The sequence below is a fragment of the Coregonus lavaretus genome (genome assembly GCF_964263955.1).
Source record: "Coregonus lavaretus genome assembly, chromosome: 12".
Classification (NCBI taxonomy): Eukaryota; Metazoa; Chordata; class Actinopteri; order Salmoniformes; family Salmonidae; genus Coregonus; species Coregonus lavaretus.
In genome coordinates, this window is record NC_139999.1 from 32,613,825 (window position 1) to 32,634,668 (window position 20,844).

The 20,844-nt window shown below is 45.4% G+C and overlaps 1 protein-coding gene across 1 annotated transcript in view; it reads right to left on the bottom strand.

Moving 5' to 3' along the window:
* Positions 1–305: 305 nt before the first annotated feature.
* The window catches only part of LOC311138810 (uncharacterized protein), a gene marked incomplete at its 3' end in the record, with an annotated part of 90,557 nt that continues 70,018 nt past the window's right edge, over positions 306–20,844 (bottom strand). The window contains exons 82-107 of the mRNA XM_084173623.1: positions 20,579–20,614; positions 18,040–18,099; positions 17,833–17,877; positions 17,570–17,605; positions 17,121–17,246; positions 16,939–17,010; positions 16,510–16,545; positions 10,275–10,331; positions 10,025–10,096; positions 9,837–9,908; positions 9,507–9,542; positions 9,217–9,297; positions 7,793–7,846; positions 7,481–7,534; positions 7,255–7,317; positions 7,083–7,145; positions 5,859–5,975; positions 5,697–5,774; positions 5,024–5,077; positions 4,813–4,861; positions 4,570–4,578; positions 3,955–4,044; positions 3,304–3,435; positions 2,742–2,804; positions 830–1,012; positions 306–334 (exon numbers count right to left, since the gene is read on the bottom strand). Coding sequence (XP_084029749.1) covers positions 306–334; positions 830–1,012; positions 2,742–2,804; positions 3,304–3,435; positions 3,955–4,044; positions 4,570–4,578; positions 4,813–4,861; positions 5,024–5,077; positions 5,697–5,774; positions 5,859–5,975; positions 7,083–7,145; positions 7,255–7,317; positions 7,481–7,534; positions 7,793–7,846; positions 9,217–9,297; positions 9,507–9,542; positions 9,837–9,908; positions 10,025–10,096; positions 10,275–10,331; positions 16,510–16,545; positions 16,939–17,010; positions 17,121–17,246; positions 17,570–17,605; positions 17,833–17,877; positions 18,040–18,099; positions 20,579–20,614 — 1,767 coding nt within the window. The remainder of the gene's footprint in view (positions 335–829; positions 1,013–2,741; positions 2,805–3,303; positions 3,436–3,954; positions 4,045–4,569; positions 4,579–4,812; positions 4,862–5,023; positions 5,078–5,696; positions 5,775–5,858; positions 5,976–7,082; positions 7,146–7,254; positions 7,318–7,480; positions 7,535–7,792; positions 7,847–9,216; positions 9,298–9,506; positions 9,543–9,836; positions 9,909–10,024; positions 10,097–10,274; positions 10,332–16,509; positions 16,546–16,938; positions 17,011–17,120; positions 17,247–17,569; positions 17,606–17,832; positions 17,878–18,039; positions 18,100–20,578; positions 20,615–20,844) is intronic.

Sequence of the window (20,844 nt, forward strand, 5' to 3'; positions counted from 1 at the left end):
TAAAAAGTTCGGCTGCAGAGTTAATGTAATATAAATGTACTTGAAATAAATAAGCAAATCAACAACATGACCTGTGGCCAAGAGACAAAATCCATCAATGCTATATATATATATATATATATATATATATATATATATATATATATATATATATATATATATAAAAGAAGGACATTTCTAAGTGACCCCAAACTTTTGAACGGTAGTGTATATTCAAAACTTTGCCAATGTTTATAGTTTTAAATATTAAACAACCATTTGTTGACATTCTTTAGGGTGGAGAGGTGATCATGACATGCCGTTCATCATCGCCCCTTCTTCAAAGGAACAGCACCTGCAACAAAAGACAATATGCAGTTTTTGGGATATATTTGCTTGTGTGTATGTGCAGCATGAATGTGTCTGTATTCAGCATGATGTACAGGTAACTGCCTAAATAAAGGAAACACTTGAGTAAATGAGGAATACAAAGTATATTGAGAGCAGGTGCTTCCACACAGGTGTGGTCCCTGAGTTAATGCTTAGGGTCATGTATAAAAATGCCCAGTTGCCCATTATTTTGGCTACCATGGCTAGAAGAAGGGATCTCAGTGAATTTGAAAGAGGGGTCTCAAAGGAGCATAGGGGATTGTGTGTGTGTGTCTGTGTGAGTCAGTCAGTTACCAGCTCTCAACCCAATTGAACACTTATGGGAGATTCTGGAGCGATTTGTGGTGGCCCAATGACCTATTAAGATACTACGTAGGTGTTTCCTTTATTTTGGCAGATACCTGTATGTGTATGTGTGTCTGTGCACAGTAGGTTACTATGTGTGCTTGCTTGTGTGTACCTGTGTCCTCCCCGAGGCAGCGCTCCTCACAGCTCTCCTGGTGGAGGAAGCGGTTGGCGTTGCCCTCACAGCCGCTGTAGATGAAGGGTCGGCAGGCCTGGACCTGGCTGTTAAAGTACCAGCGCAGAGTAAACCTCCCACAGTTGCCCTCCTCCAGGGGCAACACACAAGGGTCCACAGGAGCTGGAATACATCACACACACAGTGAGAGAGAGAGAGAGAGAGAGAGAGAGAGAGAGAGAGAGAGAGAGAGAGAGAGAGAGAGAGAGAGAGAGAGAGAGAGAGAGAGAGAGAGAGAGAGAGAGAGAGAGAGAGAGAGAGAGAGAGAGAGAGAGAGAGAGAGAGAGAGAGAGAGAGAGAGAGAGAGAGAGAGAGAGAGAGAGAGAGAGAGAGAAAATCTGGAATCAGAACAGAGGCAAAGTCACAGTGAGGGGTTCAAGCTTCAAAAGCTACAGTAAGCTATAGGTGAATGTTAGTTGAATGTGATGTTAGTATTACTGTTACTGTACAGTAGCTTAACATTCTGTGATGATCATGAAATAAGTGATCATACAATTGAAGAGTTTTTTTCCAAAACGCTATATCCACAAATGTTTCACATTTGTGTTTTTTCATCAGAAAGTAATGCTTATGGGTACCTTTATGTGTTTGTACAATATTAGTGTCCTCAGATTTTGAATTCATAGATTTTAGATGTGTATTACATTTGATTTTGTTGCAAAACACTATATATCCATTGTTTAGCTTGAATGGAATGTTTGTGTCCTGCATAACAAGGTTATTATAGTTTTTATTTCTATTTGTTTTTAGATTTTTATTTAAAATTCAATTTAGTTTCAGTTCGTTTTCGGACCTGATTTGCTAGTTTTTATTTAGTTTTTGTTGTATATTTCTATTACTTTTTCTATTATTTAGTTTTAGGGACCGAAAGCATGAGTAGAAGGCTAGGGGGGCAGTAGTACACAGGTGATGGGTCAGGTCATAGGTTAGGCTAGGTTTAAAGGTCCTGAACAGTCATTCTGAAAATTACTTTTTCGCTCATGGCTAACTACCTGGAAGTTTGAAAAGACAGGTTAGTGGGCGGGGAGCTTAGATTCATGAGCTCGCCTTGACTGACAGTTTAAAAAAAAATGCTTATGTCAAGCAAATGGCTGAAGACCTAGCTAGCCAGTATCTAGCTAACACCAGACACAGATAAAAGGGGAAACATATATGTATCTTTGTAATAGATGAATAGGGTAAACAGATAGTAAAACAATAAATCAAAAGGAAGTTTGTTTTAAAGTGTCTGTCCTATATCTGAGAGATATAAGAAGGATCAAGAAATTATATATTTTTTACCCATATTAAACCCCTTTTTTTGGCACTAAACTACTTCCATATATACTGTACTTCCATAATTTTTTTAAACTGGTACCAGGCTACCTTCAGATGAGTCTTGTGGGCGTCCTAGAGCAAAACAATGTACGTGTTTGTGAGAGTCTCATCTTTCCATGGGATGGTCATATTAGTTTGTATGCCAAACCATTCGGATGCTACAGATGTTTTCGTGAGAAGACCGATTTTCGGGATGTCTCCTGGTCCGACAAACACAGCTGTAGCTCGGCCACCTTCCACAACAGATGCAGAAGGCCGACATTGGCGGATGTGGTGGATTGAGACGCAGCCCATGCTAAATAAACTGCTATCTCTTTGGTGTTTTGATTTGTTATCGATAGCAATCAAATAAAAATAAAAATACATTCTCAACTGGTTATTTGGGATATTGTTTCTGCAAGTGTGTTTGTGTGTTCTTCAGAGATGAACATCAATAGCCATCATGCTAGAGAGGCCCGTGGCATGCAGAGATGGGGCGGCAGAGTTAACCCTGGAAACACCCCAGTAGTGGAGAGGACGAAGTGGGCGGGTTTACCTTCCCGTTTGACCTCTCTCCTGGGCCTCTTTGCTTTCAAAGGGTCAACAGTGACTCTCTCACCTGCCGACACGCAATCATACAACAAACATCAACATCTATCAACAGACACACTGTAATAAGCACACTAACAACACAAAACAGAAACACTTCAGACACATTAACACAAACAAATACAATCCTAACTTGAGAAACATGCACATAATTTAACAATTCATGTAAATCCCCCATTGTTGGAAATGAGAGATTTGCAAGGCTGTTATAAATACCCATGTATCTCAGGTTAGAAACAGACCAATGTACACTACACATACAAACATACTATCAACACAACAGAGACACCCAGGAAGCTGCATGTTGACGGCAGAGTGTGAAGGGGATACAGGGTTGGTCTGAGTGTGGGACTGGGTTCAGTATTTGAAGGTTAGTTAAGTGGATGGTTAGGCTGGGTATGTGAGAGGGATACAAGGTTGAGTATGTGTGTTAGACTGACCTCAGTGTGTGAGGTTGGATCCAAGGTTAAGGGTGCGCGTATGCGTGTGTGTGTGTGTGTGTGACATACCGTTGCTCTGATTGGCAGTGGGAGTTAGGTGGATGCTCTGCTCCATGGCCATGGGGTCGTCATAACTCTCTATAGAGTAGAAGTGTTCGTAGTCGGGGTCGTTGGTGTTCACCACCACACGCAGCTCACGCCCTACAACACAGCACAGGGCAGGGGCCGCCACAACGGTCACAAACCTAACCCCCGACCCCTCATTGACCACCCCACGGCCAGAGGGGGAACACCCTCCAACTCCTACAGCACAACACTGGAATTTCACCAAGGGCTCAGTCCACCAATGAATGGCAAGGGCCTTTATTCAGCTGGAATACCCCACTTTCAAACCCCCTAACTTTATAAATCAGACAAAACGCAGAGTTAAAAAGTGTGCAAAACTGTCATGGACAGACAGAGATATTATTAATGTTCAGAGATTATTGATGATAAAACGGGGCCAGTGTTCAGAGATCTCCAGACACAGCATCACCCTCGGCTGTTTGTTAAGACAGACCGACGGACACAGACAGCGACAGACAGATGGACAGACGGACAGACCGACGGACACAGACAGACAGACAGACAGACAGACATACAAACAAACAAACAGGCAGACAGACATGAGGAGTGATGAGGGACAGAAGGACAGTTGGACAGATGGATGGACACACTCACCGTCCTTGCCCTGCTTGCCCTGCCGGGCCAGCTGTTGCTCTGGAGCAGGACGTGCCCTGGAGCCGGGCAGGGTTTCTGTCACAACAATACCTGAGAGCCAGCCGGAACAGGGGAAAGGGGGGGAAGGAAGAGGGGCCAGGAACATAAAAACAACAACAGGACATCCAGGTTGGTCAGTAAAACACATAAACATAACCACCAGACACCACCGAAACCCACAAGCAGCCACACACACTAACATATACACACATGAGAACACTAGAGCCAGTGCTTGAAGTGGACTGAAATAGGTACCGGTTCTCATTTTGGGTGCCAGTACTATTTATATTTAGTTGCCGGTACTCATCATATTTTAGAGCCAATATTCTGTACAGGTCAGTTATGTACTAGCCCACTTCAAGCACTGAGTAGAACAGATACACCACCTACATGGACCACACCACATGACAACATAACCAAGACTACATATAGTACGGACACATGTCAGAACCAAAAACACATTGAGTAAATAAAACTAATAATAAAGCTAATCTAATTGAATAGTTAATGTCAAAGCTAACTATTGCTACTGCCCTTATACCACCTGGTCCATGTGTCAGACTGAGCCCCACTCACCTCCACAAGCTGAAAGACAAAGAGAGAAGGGAGGAGAATGTTACTCTCTCTTTCATTCAATAGCACTGAGAGGTTCTAAATGGACAGAGGATCTGAATCACACTCTGTGGAGCATTACGTTCAATAGAAATGTGTTAGCACCATTACTTGTTTCACTTGATGATGATGAACTGAAGTTCAACTGAGGACACCAGCATGTTAGATTGGGACATTGGGTTTTTGGCAGGTGACTTTAAGACTTACCACAGTGTTGGCTCATCTCTGTGCGGACGTATGCACGAATCTCATCCTCCTGCCACAGAGAGCCAGAGGGGAAGAGGAGGAGAGTAAGAGACAGGCAGAGAGACGTGACAGCATTATAATGTGTGTGTGTGTGCGTGCGTGGTTCTGCGTGTGTGCAGGTTGGTGGTAGAATCTGTAGATTTGGGCCCTGAGGCCAAGGTGAAGCACTGACCGTCAAGCCTGGCTCTCCTCTGTCTCCCTTGGCTCCATCTAGACCCAACTCCCCCTGCAGCAGAGACATGTATTAGAACACACAGCACACAACTGACATAAAGACACTGTTCTCAGAGCAGTTGGGCAAACTAATATCTCTACAACCTCAAGGTCAGATGTACTACTCACTGGGTACCTATACGGCTCAAAGGACCAGATATAAGCACTGGAAAGGAACAACAGCTGTTTTTTCAGGGGTTAAATATATAATTTCTTTACAAAACCTTTCACAAAAACTTTTATTTGACCATTTTCTAAATTTTCTGTCCACAAATGTTCCAAATAGTGCATAATGTTTAGTAAAAGGCCCCCAGTGTCAGAGTATTTTTTTTTTTAACTAGGCAAGTCAGTTAAGAACAAATTCTTATTTACAATGACGGCCTACATCGGCCAAACCCGGACGATGCTAAGCCAATTGTGCGCCGCCCTATGGTACTCCCAATCACGGCCGGATTGTGATACAGCCTGGAATTGAACCAGGGTCTGTAGTGACACCTCTAGCACTGAGATGCAGTGCCTTAGACCACTGCGCCACTCGGGAGCTGTGGCCAGTTTGAGGGAGTTATTGGGGGACAGTTGCAGTCAGATACTCTATGAGCAGACATACCACACAGTAGAGTGGTGACACTCACCTGACCGCCCCTTTCTCCTGGTATACCTGGGATACCACGTGGACCAATCTTGGTAGGACCAATAGGCCCCCTCTCCCCCTGACAACAACAACAATCATGTTGACCATGTTTAATTTACAACAACATAACTAGGTGGCATCAACAAACAAAGCAAGTGAATACCTTCTGTCCTTGGAGCCCTTCCGGGCCCTTAGCTCCAGCGAGCCCCTGAGGCCCTGTCAGTCCAGAGGCCCCGTCCACTCCTGTGGGGCCCGGAGGGCCAGGGATACCTGAGGGGCCCTGTAGAGAGGAAGAGGGAGAGGGAGGGAGCCACAGTCAGATACCATTTACAACAAGTTGTTTTCATCAGACTTTATATACAGCAGGGGAGAGTGGGGTAAGTTGAGCCAGTTTTCACATTCAGCATCACTCAATCAAGGGTAATATAGTATTCTTTCTAAAAAATATATCTACATATATTTCAAGATGTTGTGTATCCCTGGAAATAATCAGAATTAATGTAAACATTACAGTTTTGAAAACATAGCTTGTCCCAAAAAAAGTTATCTTGGCACAACTTACCCCGGGTATGGTTTAAGTTGAGCCGCAGGACAGGGTAAGTTAAGCAGCCCACACATTTCTGTACTAAATTAAATATTACCACTAACTTTTTAAAGCCATGTCTGTCTTTATTTCCCAAACACAATTCAACACAATCACAATCGCTTTGTATTGTCTTTTAATAATTTTAAGCATCTTTTAACACAGCCTTAACAGCTAACAAACACTTTGTACTTTTTTAAACACTTGTAACATAGGCCAGGCCCTGTTGTTACCTCATATCCCAGCAATAATACTTTGCATTACACCTGTGAAGAAAACACTTAAGTTTGCTCAACTTGCCATTGGCTCAACCATTGGCTCAACTTACCCCAAGGCAAACATTTTTACTATATTAGCCCACACAGCTACAAAGATGCACTTTCATGCTAGGTTTAGAACCTCATATGGAAGCTTATAGAGACCCCAACTGATGTATTGAACAATCTTAAAAGTATTTACTTTAGATACAAGCATCATGAAACCTCTAACACAATATATTCATTTGACTTTTTTAAGTTTGTTGGACCTAACTTGCTTACCACTTTTTCCATGTGGTTTCTTCCTTCACAGACTCTATGAAATTATGACTTCTTCCCAAATATTTGGTCAAATGAATCATTTTGTGTATGGTTTCCTAGAAACAAGGGTGTTTCAACTTACCCCTCTGGCTCAACCTACCCCACTCTCCCCTACAGCTACAGTCAGTGGTCAGCTTGCGGTTTGGCTGTGGTCATATTCAGAGTATTTGTGGCGATTTAGTGGTCAGCTGCACATGAGTGGATTCATTTGTGGTTAAAGACTCACCCTTTCGCCCTTCTCTCCCTGAGTTCCTTTGGGTCCTAGTACTCCATCAATACCTCGGTCACCCTACAAACACACAGAGATTAAGTAACATACTAACACAAAGTTATCTTGATACACACAATTAAGTACACACGCACACACATACACACAGACACCATACATAGACAAATACCTTGGGGCCGATCAGTCCCTCCTTGCCAGGGGTTCCAGTGGCCCCTGGAGGCCCCAAGTCTCCCTGAAACACACAGATACAACAATACCTGGTAACATGTCTACCCTTTGCTGATAAGGCTGAAAATACCGTTTTAATACTAAATTCCAGATATCAGACTCAATGGTTTACTGTTCAGAGCCCTCTAAACATAAGGTTATAGTGTACTTCATGGGATAATTCTTACCTGCTCACCTTTCCTTCCAGGCAACCCTGACCGCCCATGGATCCCTGAATCTCCCTGAACACACACAGAGCCAGGTCATTAGAAAGACATAGCATGGTGCATTCCCTACTTTTAATCTTATAAAATGTTCTTATTAACAACTCAAGCAAGAGAGGTCATAGTTCCTGTGGTTATGAAAGACTCATAAAATTCACCATGCAACTACAATAATGGCCCCTCTGCATAAATAAAGTTGATTAAATGTAACTTCCTGTCACACATTTCTTCCCCTCTCCCCTCCTCATCCCTCCTTCTCTTTCTCTCCCACTGTACCTTTTCTCCTTTGGGTCCATCTGATCCACACGCCCCCTTTGATCCTCGGTCGCCCTGGAAATGATCAGTTAGTTAGTTAGTCAGTCACAGTGGGACAAACTGCTCCAAACTGCCAATTCAGCATGAAAGAAAGCCTTTAGATAGACTTTACAGTCCTTTCAGCTGCCAAGCAAACCCAGACTAATGCACACAACCCCTCATTCACCAGGTGACTCATCAACAACAACTTTCAATCAGATGGTTGTCAATAACAACCAGCTGGTCAGAACCGGTCTGTTTTGGTGGGTGTCAGCATGGGCTTGACCAAGAAGTCACAGTGACCAGCAGAACTGAGTTGGACCATGTTTGACCATGAACACACCACTGTTTCAGTCTTAAAAGACAAAGCAGTCCATCCAGGATTTCACAGGATTTATTTGTGATATTTGCAGGAAAATAAATGTAATTTTACTGCGGCAATTCGGGCATTTTGCATGAAAATAGGTTATGATTTTGTCAAATTTATCGCAAAACTGAGCTGACGAGGGAAAATGTTTGAGGACGTGTGACTTGATTGAACCATATCATGAGGTAGATGTGTTTGATTGGTTTAAAATGCGAGCCCTCTTTTTGTACTGCGGTGATGGGTCATTTTTTTCCAATAATATTGTAATGATTTGACTGTTTTATGCACAAATATTGCAGTGATTGGTCAAATTCGCAAGCCCTCGCATAATATGCAGGATATTGTTGATTTAGCAAAATAAAACTGCAGTCGCTGAATCCTGGATGGATTAAAGGATGAGTAACTGGGTGATTTGTGGAGAATAATAGCAAGTGACAGATAAGAGGAAATTGAGGGGGTTTGACAGCATGGTGAGACTGAGTGGGCTGGCAGATATTGTGCCGTCTGGATTAGTCATTTCTAAACCCAGATTATCATGCTGTGATTATACTGCCGTTAGTGTGGCAAGGTCATGTGAAGAACACAGAACACATCGCAAAGTTTTCCTCAGACACGCTTTGTCTTTACTTAAGAAGAGGACAGTGATTCACACAGTAGGAAGGTTGGAGGGTTCTGCAATTAGTCTGGCAGAATGCCACATAAACGCACAAATTATATCTCCAACCGTCATTAAAGGTATTTATAGAAAATATGAGAATGAAAGCAATTTCCATCTGAATTTCAACTAATCCTCCACAACATGACGTCAGTTTGGAACCATTGAAGAGTTATGACCCGGTGGCTGGCACTGTCGCTTAGAGGATGTCTCAAGGTTGGCACTAAACTTCTTCAAGTGGGGATAAACTCAAAGACAGTTCAAATATGATGACAGACTGTACACACACACAAACACATGCATGCACACACGCACCAACACAAGCACCAGACACAGACACATTGCGCTGCATAAACACACACACAAACACACGTGCGTTCAAACCTTAATTCCACGCATTCCAGTTATTCCCACGTCTCCCTTATCCCCTCTAAAGCCTGGCATTCCATCTTTTCCTGGTGTACCCTAGGAGAAGAACACACACAATCGACCAATAAGAGAGTGAATGGGGAGTTAGTCATAGGGCCAGGAGTTTTTGCTGACCATGTGACCAGACCAGAAAGAACTTTGGATCCTAGTTATAGGCTATAATTAGGGCCCAGAGTTTTTCAATTCATGTGGTCAGGAAAAAGTATACATTGTTTTCATAACTGAGGGTGAAATGGGAGACTCACAGATTCTCCAGGTACACCAGGCTGTCCCGCCTCTCCCTTCAGACACAAAGACAAACCCATTAGAACACTGCATCTGTACAACAGTCACCTACAGCATCCAGTCTGAGCAATACGTTGTTCATTTTCACAGCGTACACTGTTGTGTGATGATCCATTCTCATACGATGGGTGGGAAAACTGTGTGCAATGTCATCCATAATACACAGAGGACATTATGACATTGATACTGACATTGATGAATATTGATTGACTATTGATGCTATTGGTTCTAACATAGATGACACAGCAGTGTTGATGAAAGCATTGACACAGATTAGGTCATGTAGTCACCTTTTGTCCTCCTGGACCTCTGGCCCCCTGGAACCCTGTAGAGCCCCTGTCTCCTGGCTCACCCCTCAGACCCTGTGGAGACACAGACATGCACACACACAGTTATACACCTGTTATTAAAAGCCTGCTCCCAGATCTGTTTGTGCTCTTGCCAACTCCATTGCTGTCATTGTCAAGGCCAACCTCACCTGCTCCCCAGCTGGGCCGTCATTGCCTTTCAAGCCTTTCTCCCCCTGCACCCCTTTGGGCCCTCGGTCACCCTGATAAAGAAGAGAACAACAGTTGTAAATGACCACTCTGCACACACACAGATGCACAGAGAGATTAGCAGTGTCATAGTCAATACTTGGTGCTCTGAGGTTTTTTTGTGATCAATTGTTTATTAGATTAGTCAATAATCAGTGTTGTGGGGTATTTAAGGTAGAGAGGGTCATTCACCGTCTCTCCTTTGTTGCCCTTCTCTCCTGTAGGTCCTCCCACCAGGAGAGTATCGCCCTGCAAGGGGACAACATCACTGTTAGGCAGAGCAGTACATGTATTTGTTTAAAATTATTTTCACAACTTTTTTATTCTCATTGTCTCTCATTTGCTCTTTTTCTGCGCTTCTCTACATTATTCTACCACACACGCGTACACAGAATATTACTCATCATTCATTCAAATTCATACCTTTTCTCCTTTGTCACCTTGCAGTCCCAATTCACCCTGAAATATATTGAGAGCAGGACTCACTAGTCAGGCATGTCAATTTTATTCACTATTTTACATGAGCAGAATGCTCAATGGACAGCGAGCGAGAGAGAGAGAGAGCGAGAGAGAGAGAGAGAAAAAGAGAGCAAGAGAGCATGATGAAAAATACAATAATATAATAATATTCACAATATTCACCTTCTCTCCCGTGCCTCCTTTGCCACCTGGAGAGCCCTGGTGAACACATACGCACGCATGCGAGCGCAACACACACACAGAGGAATACATTTATTAAGTACAGAACACACACAGAAATCCCAACATTTGTACCCCCACATGCACATCCTCACCAGCAATCATCACCATTATGGTCTTAATCATCCAAAACTACAACAAATATCTCTCTATATCCACACTGACTAGCACTCTCCTGTATGAGTAAAGAAGGTACTATAATAGAAGAGTTGCTGTCTGTGTCTCACCTGAGTTTAAAATGGAATGCCATGGGCACTCTACAATACCCAGCCCCCTTTCTAGAGGTTACCAGGCAACTAATGTGAGAGAGAGGCTGAGTATGTTCTTAATAATAATAATAATAATATGCCATTTAGCAGACGCTTTTATCCAAAGTGACTTACAGTCATGCGTGCATAAATTTTTTGTGTATGGGTGGTCCCGGGGATCGAACCCACTACCTTGGCGTTACAAGCGCCGTGCTCTACCAGCTGAGCTACAGAGGACCAGGTTTAGTGGTCTCAGCCTAGGAGAAAAGCCTCACTCTCAGTAGGACTAATGTATAGGAAGTGAAAGAGGGTCAGAGCCAGAGCCTAGCTGGCAGCTTTTAAAGGAGCTATGTAGAACAAGGTCTATATCACTAGATTAAAGTGGAGATAAAACATATCGTAAGGACAGATCTACTGCATTACTAGTGATATGTTCAGAGAAACAGGATATATCTATGTTCTATGTATGGAGCAGTAATGGGCATGACAATAATGGATTGCATTGATTCCTACAATCAAGGTATACTGTAGTAGGGATGGAGATTGAAACTATTTAAAGGAATACGCATGATGCTGACGATGATGCTGACGTCTTTTGCTTTCATTACTTTTCCTTTCGTTTGAGTAATTTCTATTTTCTGAAGTGCACCGCTTAAGTAATATCATTATTTTGTTTACTGTTCTTTTGAACTCTATCTACATCCACTTCAGCTTTCCCACGTTCTTTCTCTCATTTTCCCGCTCTCTATTAAGTCGGGTCAATATCGAGGAATGGGCCAATGACCTCCAATAATTAACAAACAAACACAAACAAACACCATTCAGTGAGGGATTTATTTTTATCCCCTGCTGATTTTGTACGATTGCCCACTGACAAAGACATGATCAGTCTATAATTTTAATGGTAGGTTTATTTGAACAGTGAGAGACAGAATAACAACAAAAAAATCCAAAAATGTCAAAAATGTTATAAATTGATTTACATTTTAATGAGGGAAAGACGTTTCTTGTAGTTGGCCACCAGGTTTGCACACATCTCAGGAGGGATTTTGTTCCACTCCTCTTTGCAGATCTTCTCCAAGTCATTAAGGTTTCGAGGCTGACATTTGGCAACTCGAACCTTCAGCTCCCTCCACAGATTTTCTATGGGATTAAGGTCTGGAGACTGGCTAGGCCACTCCAGGACCTTAATGTGCTTCTTCTTGAGCCACTCCTTTGTTGCCTTGGCCGTGTGCATTTTCAATGCCCTGGCTGAGGGAAGGAGGTTCTCACCCAAGATTTGACGGTACATGGCCCCGTCCATCGTCCCTTTGATGCGGTGAAGTTGTCCTGTCCCCTTAGCAGAAAAACACCCCCAAAGCATAATGTTTCCACCTCCATTTTTGACGGTGTGGATGGTGTTCTTGGGGTCATAGGCAGTATTCCTCGTCCTCCAAACATGGCGAGTTGAGTTGATGCCAAAGAGCTCGATTTTGGTCTCATCTGACCACAACACTTTCACCCAGTTCTCCTCTGAATCATTCAGATGTTCATTGGCAAACTTCAGACGGCCCTGTATATGTGCTTTCTTGAACAGGGGGACCTTGCGGGCGCTGCAGGATTTCAGTCCTTCACGGCGTAGTGTGTTACCAATTGTTTTCTTGGTGACTATGGTCCCAGCTGCCTTGAGATCATTGACAAGATCCTCCCGTGTAGTTCTGGGCTGATTCCTCACCGTTCTCATGATCATTGCAACTCCACGAGGTGAGATCTTGGAGCCCCAGGCCGAGGGAGATTGACAGTTATTTTGTGTTTCTTCCATTTGCGAATAATTGTACCAACTGTTGTCACCTTCTCACCAAGCTGCTTGGCGATGGTCTTGTAGCCCATTCCAGCCTTGTGTAGGTCTACAATCTTGTCCCTGACATCCTTGGAGAGCTCTTTGGTCTTGGCCATGGTGGAGAGTTTGGAATTTGATTGTTTGATTGCTTCTGTGGACAGGTGTCTTTTATACAGGTAACAAGCTGAGATTAGGAGCACTCCCTTTAAGTGTGTACTCCTAATCTCAGCCCTGGGAGCCAGAAATCTTTCTGATTGAGAGGGGGTCAAATACTTATTTCCCTCATTAAAATGCAAATCAATTTATAACATTTTTGACATGCGTCTTTCTGGATTTTGTTGTTGTTATTCTGTCTCTCACTGTTCAAATAAACCTACCATTAAAATTATAGACTGATCATGTCACGATCGTGTGAAGGAGCAGACCAACGCGCAGCGTGTTGAGTGAACATCGTAGACTTTATTAAGTTAAAGCACGAATAAACAATAAACCACGATCATGAAGTTCCACGGTGCACTCACCGTAACGGAAACAAAAACCCACAACCCCACAGGAAAACATACAGAAATAAATATGGCTCCCAATCAGAGATAACGAGCCGAACAGCTGACACTCGTTACCTCCGATTGGGAGTCATCGAACAAACCTAGAAAAACAACAACCTAGACACCCAACATAGAACACAAACACATAGACTGCACACACCCTGGATAAACAATAATGAGTCCCAACACCAGGGTGTGACAGTACCCCCCCCTAAAGGCGCGCACTCCGGGCGCACCAGCATACCGTCTAGGGGAGGGTCTGGGTGGGCGTCTGTCCAGGTGGCGGCTCTGGCCCAGGTCGTGGTCCCCACCCCACCATAGTCATTACCCACTTACTTAGCCTCCTACACATTACCACCCCCCAACTACACCCCACTGGGTTAAGGGGCGGCACCGGACTAAGGGGCAGCACCGGACTAAGGACCAGCACCGGGATAAGGGGCAGCACCGGGCTAAGGGGCAGCACCGGGCTAAGGGGCAGCACCGGGCTAAGGACCAGCACCGGGATAAGGACCAGCACCAGGCTAAGGAACAGTACCTGACTAAGTGGCAGCACCGGACTGAGGGGCAGCTCCGGACTGAATGGCGGATCCTGGCTGGCTGGCTCTGGCGGATCCTGCTGCTCATGGCTGGCTGACGGATCTGGCTGCTCATGGCAGGCGGAAGGCTCTGGCTGATCCCGTCTGGCGGAAGGCTCTGGCTGATCCGGTCTGACGGAAGGCTCTGGCTGCTCCTGTCTGGCGGAAGGCTCTGGCTGCTCCTGTCTGACAGAAGGCTCTGGCTGATCCTGTCTGGCGGAAGGCTCTGGCTTATCCTGTCTGGCGGAAGGCTCTGGCTGATCCTGTCTGGCGGAAGGCTCTGGCTGATCCTGTCTGGCGGAGAGCTCTAGCGGCTCCGATCTGGCGGACGGCTCTGAAGGCTCATGGCAGACGGGCGGCTTTGTAGGCTCTGTACAGACGGGTAGTTCAGACGGCGTTGGGCCGACAGGCAGTTCAGGCGCCGTTGGGCAGACGGGCAGTTCAGACGGCGTTGGGCAGACGGACAGTTCAGACGGCGTTGGGCCGACAGGCAGTTCAGGCGCCGTTGGGCAGACGGGCAGTTCAGACGGCGTTGGGCAGACGGGCAGTTCAGACCCCGTTGGGCAGACGGACAGTTCAGGCCCCGTTGGACAGACGGCAGACTCTGGCCGTCTGAGGCGCACCGTAGGCCTGTTGCGTGGTGCCGGAACTGGAGGTACCGGGCTGAGGACACGCATCTCAGGGCTAGTGCGGGGAGTCGGAACAGGGCATGCTGGACCCTGGGGACTCCCATAACGCCTAGTGCGGGGAGCCGGAACAGGGCATGCTGGACCCTGGGGACTCACCTCACGCCTAGTGCGGAGAGCAGGAACAGGCCGGGCTGGGCTGGCGACGCGCACCGTATCCCTGGTGCGAGTGGCCGGAACAGGCCGGGCCGGGCTGGCGAAGCGCACCGTATCCCTGGTGCGTGGAGTAGGAACAGGCCGGGCTGGGCTGGCGAAGCGCACCGTATCCCTGGTGCGTGGAGTAGGAACAGGCCGGGCTGAGCTGGCGAAGCGCACCGTATCCCTGGTGCGTGGAGTAGGAACAGGCAGGGCTGAGCTGGCGACGCACACCGTATCCCTGGTGCGAGTGGCCGGAACAGGCCGGGCCGGGCTGGCGAAGCGCACCGTATCCCAGGTGCGTGGAGTAGGAACAGGCCGGTCCATACCGGGAACACACACCACTGGCCTCAACCGAGGATCAGGAACGGGCCGGACCGAACTGGTTACACACCCCAGTACCTCACGCCGTGCCTCAACACCTTCCCTCTCTGCTTTACCCAGTAGCCCCCTTGACCTGGTAGCCCACTGAATCCTACCCTTCTCTGCCTCCGTCAGCCCCCTTAACCTGGCCGCCTTCTGACTCTCCCTTGTGGCAGCCTCCTGCTGCTCCGTCGCCCAAGCCATGTGCCCCCCCCAAAAAATTTCTTGGGGTTGCCTCTCGTCCTTACGACGTTGAACCTGCTGCCGCCGATGCTCCTCTCTTGCCAGGGCCTTGATCTTCCCCCAAGGTCCCTTGCCTCCGAGCATGTCCTCCCAGGACCACACTGTGCCCACCTGGGCCATCGCCAGCCTCTCCATCTCCTTGCCCGGCGCCTCCTCCCATGTCCAGTCACCTTGCTCCTGGACACGCTGCTTGGTCTTTCTTTGGTGGGTTTTTCTGTCACGATCGTGTGAAGGAGCAGACCAACGCGCAGCGTGTTGAGTGAACATCGTAGACTTTATTAAGTTAAAGCACGAATAAACAATAAACCACGATCATGAAGTTCCACGGTGCACTCACCGTAACGGAAACAAAAACCCACAACCCCACAGGAAAACATACAGAAATAAATATGGCTCCCAATCAGAGATAACGAGCCGAACAGCTGACACTCGTTACCTCCGATTGGGAGTCATCGAACAAACCTAGAAAAACAACAACCTAGACACCCAACATAGAACACAAACACATAGACTGCACACACCCTGGATAAACAATAATGAGTCCCAACACCAGGGTGTGACAGATCATTTCTTTGTCAGTGGGCAAACGTACAAAATCAGCAGGGGATCAAATACTTTTTTCCCTCACTGTATAGGTGGTAGAGTCAGAATTGGTCATGATAAATTGCCATTTGTGAAAAGAGCAGTAAAAAGATAGTGATGTTAACAGTAGGTAAGCTAGACAGACGTAGAGATACAGAAAAGACAGACAGTGATGAATGAGTAGAGAACAGAAAAATAATATGCGATTTACCGCTGGTCCTCTCTCCCCGTTCTGACCACCTCGACCCTCCTCCCCCTGCAAACATCAGACACATAAATCTGTAAATCCCCCAACACACACACACAACTCTTCAATACAATACGTAACTGTCAAAATTAGATACAATTTAAATTCAATCTCAAATGGTGATGTGGTTTTACCCTCGGTCCTGGGTCTCCTCTCTCGCCTCTCAATCCAGGTACTCCCGCTCCAATCGCTCCCTAAAGACGGGGATTTATGAGCATCAACATCCTATTTGATAAGATATTATACAGTATGGAAGACGAGTTTATCTCATCGTTAACTCACCTTGTCCCCTTTGCCTCCAGCAGCGCCCGGTGAACCCTGGTAAGGAAAAAACGGTATACTGATCATGAACACTTACATCACACAAACGCAAATACACAAAGTCTTTCCCACTGGGCACAGACATCAGTTCAATGTCTAGCTTTGATTTACATTTGGTGAGTTGTCAACTAACGTGAATTCAACAAAACATTTCACCATGTCATTGGATTTAGTTTAAAAGTTGGGTGAAAAAAATACGAAATGCCGTTACGTTAATGACTTTTTGCAAATCCAATTAGTTTTCCATGTTGATTCAATGTCATCAAATTGATTTCTTAGGTGGAAATGACGTGGAAACAACGTTGATTTAACCAGTTTCTGCCTAGTGGGTTCTCTCTCTCTCACACACAGTCAATTAAGTCCTTATGATGCAATGCAAAGTCTACTCACAGCTAGGCCGGGGGGTCCGGGGGGCCCAGGAGCTCCAGGGGTCCCTGCCTGACCAGTAAAGCCTTGGATACCCTGGAGATGAGACAACATAAACATTCCACACAGAGCAGGGCTAAAAAGACAAGACCACACCAGTCACCCATGTAATAACTACAGTATAGTGGCGATTTAGGCCCTCTCACCCTGGGTCCTAGAGGCCCTGGGGGCCCTGGAGTTCCGTTCTCTCCTCTCAGGCCGGCCAGACCAGGGGTCCCTGCTACGCCCTGGGCTCCTGGAGGGCCTGCTGGGCCCGGGAGACCTGTGTCCCCCTAAAACACAAACACACAGGGGTTCACATTCACTGTGGCAATGGTGTAGTTATGGAGATGTTTAGCTGAGGCAAGAGGAGAGACTGAGAAGTCTGCATATGTTAATATGAACATACTTTATGTGATTTATGTGTTTATGAGAACATTGAGAAGTATTGTCAAGTCCATGATACTAACATTTAACCCTTGAGGTCCCAGCTGACCAGGAGGCCCTGCCAGTCCAATGCCTCTCTCTCCCTGCAACACATATCCTGTCAGTTCTGTCACATGGTTAGCAGCCAGGGAAAGACAGACACAGGGAATCAGCTGGTGATGTGTATTACCTTGTCTCCTTTAGGCCCTGCTGGTCCTCTGCCCCCCTGAGAGAGAGAAAGTGGATGGAGAAGTTAGTAACAGTGACATCTGTTAGATATGTTAAATATTTGATGTTACAAAATGTCAAAGGGTGACTCACATCTTCTCCAGGCTCCCCATTTTCACCAGCAGCTCCCTATTTCAACGAGACACAGACACACACACAATAACATCCCTGATCACCGTGTCTGTGAATGTTGAGTAACGTTCTGTGTTAAGTGACATTACTCACCCTGTCCCCTTTGATGCCTGCAGGACCCTTGTCTCCCCTCTCACCCTAAAGGACAACCATTTTAGAAAAATTGCATTTTAGAAATATGTAATTTAGCAATCACTAAACACGTTCTTGTTATAATAATCGGTATAGTATAATATGTGTAATAAACGCCTGAGTAATAGCTGAAATATGTCAATAATTGTTTCAACCAATGAGACTCACCCGTAGCCCTGGCAGGCCTCTCTCTCCCACTGTCCCAGGTAAGGTCACACCAGGAGGTCCCTGAACCAATTATAACCAATACACTTCAATTATATTAAGCTCTGTTCCATCCTATTCTATTGCACATAGTTCCTCACCTTAGTATTACCATTCTGCTCTATTCTCTTCCTTATTATTAACGGGATAACGTGAGATTTTGGCAATTAAGCCCCATTCTAGCTGTTCCAGTAGACTTCCAGTCATTGCGCTAACACTAGTTAGCAATGGCTTGCTAAACTACCTTCAAACTGCATGCAGGGACATAAAAATAGTATCCATGAGTTCATCTGACTCTTGCATTATCGCACTATTCCTTTAAAGCAGGAGTGGGCACACTTTTTGGCTTGAGGGCCACATCGGGATTTTGAAATTCAACGGAGGGTCGCTGAATTTGCAGGCCAGAAAATTGGTAGTTACTGTAAAGAAATAGGTCCATTAAAGTTTCTACATACTTTCAATCTAGTTTTAGGCGTTCAAGAGTGGCCTGGAGTGTTTTCTAATCAAAAATAATAATTGTGGTGTTTACTCAAACCTCCCGAGGGCTGGATGGAATCCGGACCGGCCCACTGGCCGTAGTATGCCCACCTCTGCTTTAAAGAGCGGGGAAGTCCAAGTGGATAGAAACAGTTAGAGAGAGACAGGACAGATAAGCATTGCGTAATAAGGACATTGGTTGGATTCAAACCCACGCCAACACGGCATATACAGTGCATTCGGAAAGTATTCAGACCCCATGACCTTTCCGACATTTTGTTACGTTACAGCCTTATTCTAAAATGGATTACATTGGATTACATTTTCCTTATCAATCTACACACAATGAGCCATAATGACAAAGTAAAAACGGGTTTTTATAATATTTTTGAAAAATTATTAAAAACGGAAATATCACATTTACATAAGTATTCAGACCCTTTACTCAGTACCTTGTTGAAGCACTTTTGGCAGCGATTACAACCTTAAGTCTTCTTGGGTATGACGCTACAAGCTTGGCACACCTGTATTTGGGGAGTTTCTCCCATTCTTCTCTGCAGATCCTCTCAAGCTCTGTCAGGTTGGATGGGGAGCATCGCTGCACAGCTATTTTCAGGTCTCTCCAGAGATGTTCAATCGGGTTCAAGTCCAGGCTCTGGCTGGGCCACTCAAGGACATTCAGAGACTTGTCCCGAAGTCACTCCTGCGTTGTGTTGGCTATGTGCCTAGGGTCGTTGTCCTGTTGGAAGGTGAACCTTGGCTCCAGTCTGAGGTCCTGAGCGCTCTGGAGCAGGTTTTCATCAAGGATCTCTGTACTTTGCTACGTTCATCTTTCCATCGATCCTGACTAGAAAAACATCCCCACAGCATGATGCTGCCACCAACAAGCTTCACCGTAGGGATGGTGCCAGGTTTCCTCCAGACGTGATGCTTGGCATTCAGGCCAAAGAGTTCAATCTTGGTTTCATCAGACCAGAGAATCTTGTTTCTCATGGTCTGAGAGTCTTTAGGTGCCTTTTGGCAAACTCCAAGCGAGCTGTCATGTGCCTTTTACTGAGGAGTGGCTTCTGTCCGGCCTGATTGGTGGAGTGCTGCAGAGATGGTTGTCCTTCTGGAAGGTTCTCCCATCCCACAGAGGAACGCTGGAGCTCTGTAAGAGTGACCATCAGGTTCTTGGTCACCTCCCTGACCAAGGCCCTTCACCCCCGATTGAACAGTTTGGCCGGGCGGCCAGCTATAGGAAGAGTCTTGGTGGATCCAAACTTCATCCATTTAAGAATGATAGAGCCCACTGTGTTCTTGTGGACTTTCAATGCTGCAGAATTGTTTTGGTATCCTTCCCCAGATCTGTGCCTCGACACATCCCGTCTCGGAGCTCTACGGACAATTCCTTCGACCTCATGGCTTGGTTTTTGCTCTGACATGCACTGTCAACTGTGGGACCTTATATAGACAGGTGTGTGCCTTTCAAAATCATGTTAAATCAATTGAATTTACCACAGGTGGACTCCAATCAAGTTGTATAAACATCTCAAGGATGATCAATGGAAACAGGATGCACCTAAGCTCAATTTCGAGTCCCAGAGCAAAGGGTCTGAATCCTTATGTAAATAAGGTGCTTCTGTTTTTATTTTTAAATAAATTTGCAAACATTTCTAAAAACCTGTTTTCACTTTGTCATTATGAGGTATTGTGTGTAGATTGATGAGAAAAAATAATAATTTAATCAATTTTAGAATAAGGCTGTCACGTAACAAAATGTGGAAAAAGTAAAGGGGTCTGAATATATTCCGAATGCACTGTATACGCTCTAAGCGCTAGACCACCCCAGGCCATTCTGCAACATTCAAAGCCATTTACAATACATCTGTTTGTTGGCCTATGATTCAGTATAATTCAGTATGGTGATTCACTGATTCTGAGTTTTATCTATTGTGTCTCCATACACCAGTTAGACAGGGTGAGGTTGTAGTCACCATGACTGGATGTTACCACGACTGGAAGAGTAACCATGACAATCACTCACCTGTGCTCCTTTCACACCAGGGGGTCCTGCTACAGCCTGTGATGGGGATATATAGGGAGAACATGATGTGAAACTCACATATCTGGATTAGGTTGTTTGCAAATGCACTGAAGATGGACAGCAATAGTAAAAGATTGAGCAAACTCCCACCCACTTTGTTCTGCAAAATATCACTTTTTTATTGCGCTACCGTTTGGGCCTTTTGACCTTCATTAGAGCATCAGACCATGAACAGGAGTGTAATTTGGTTTTCACACTAGAGGAAG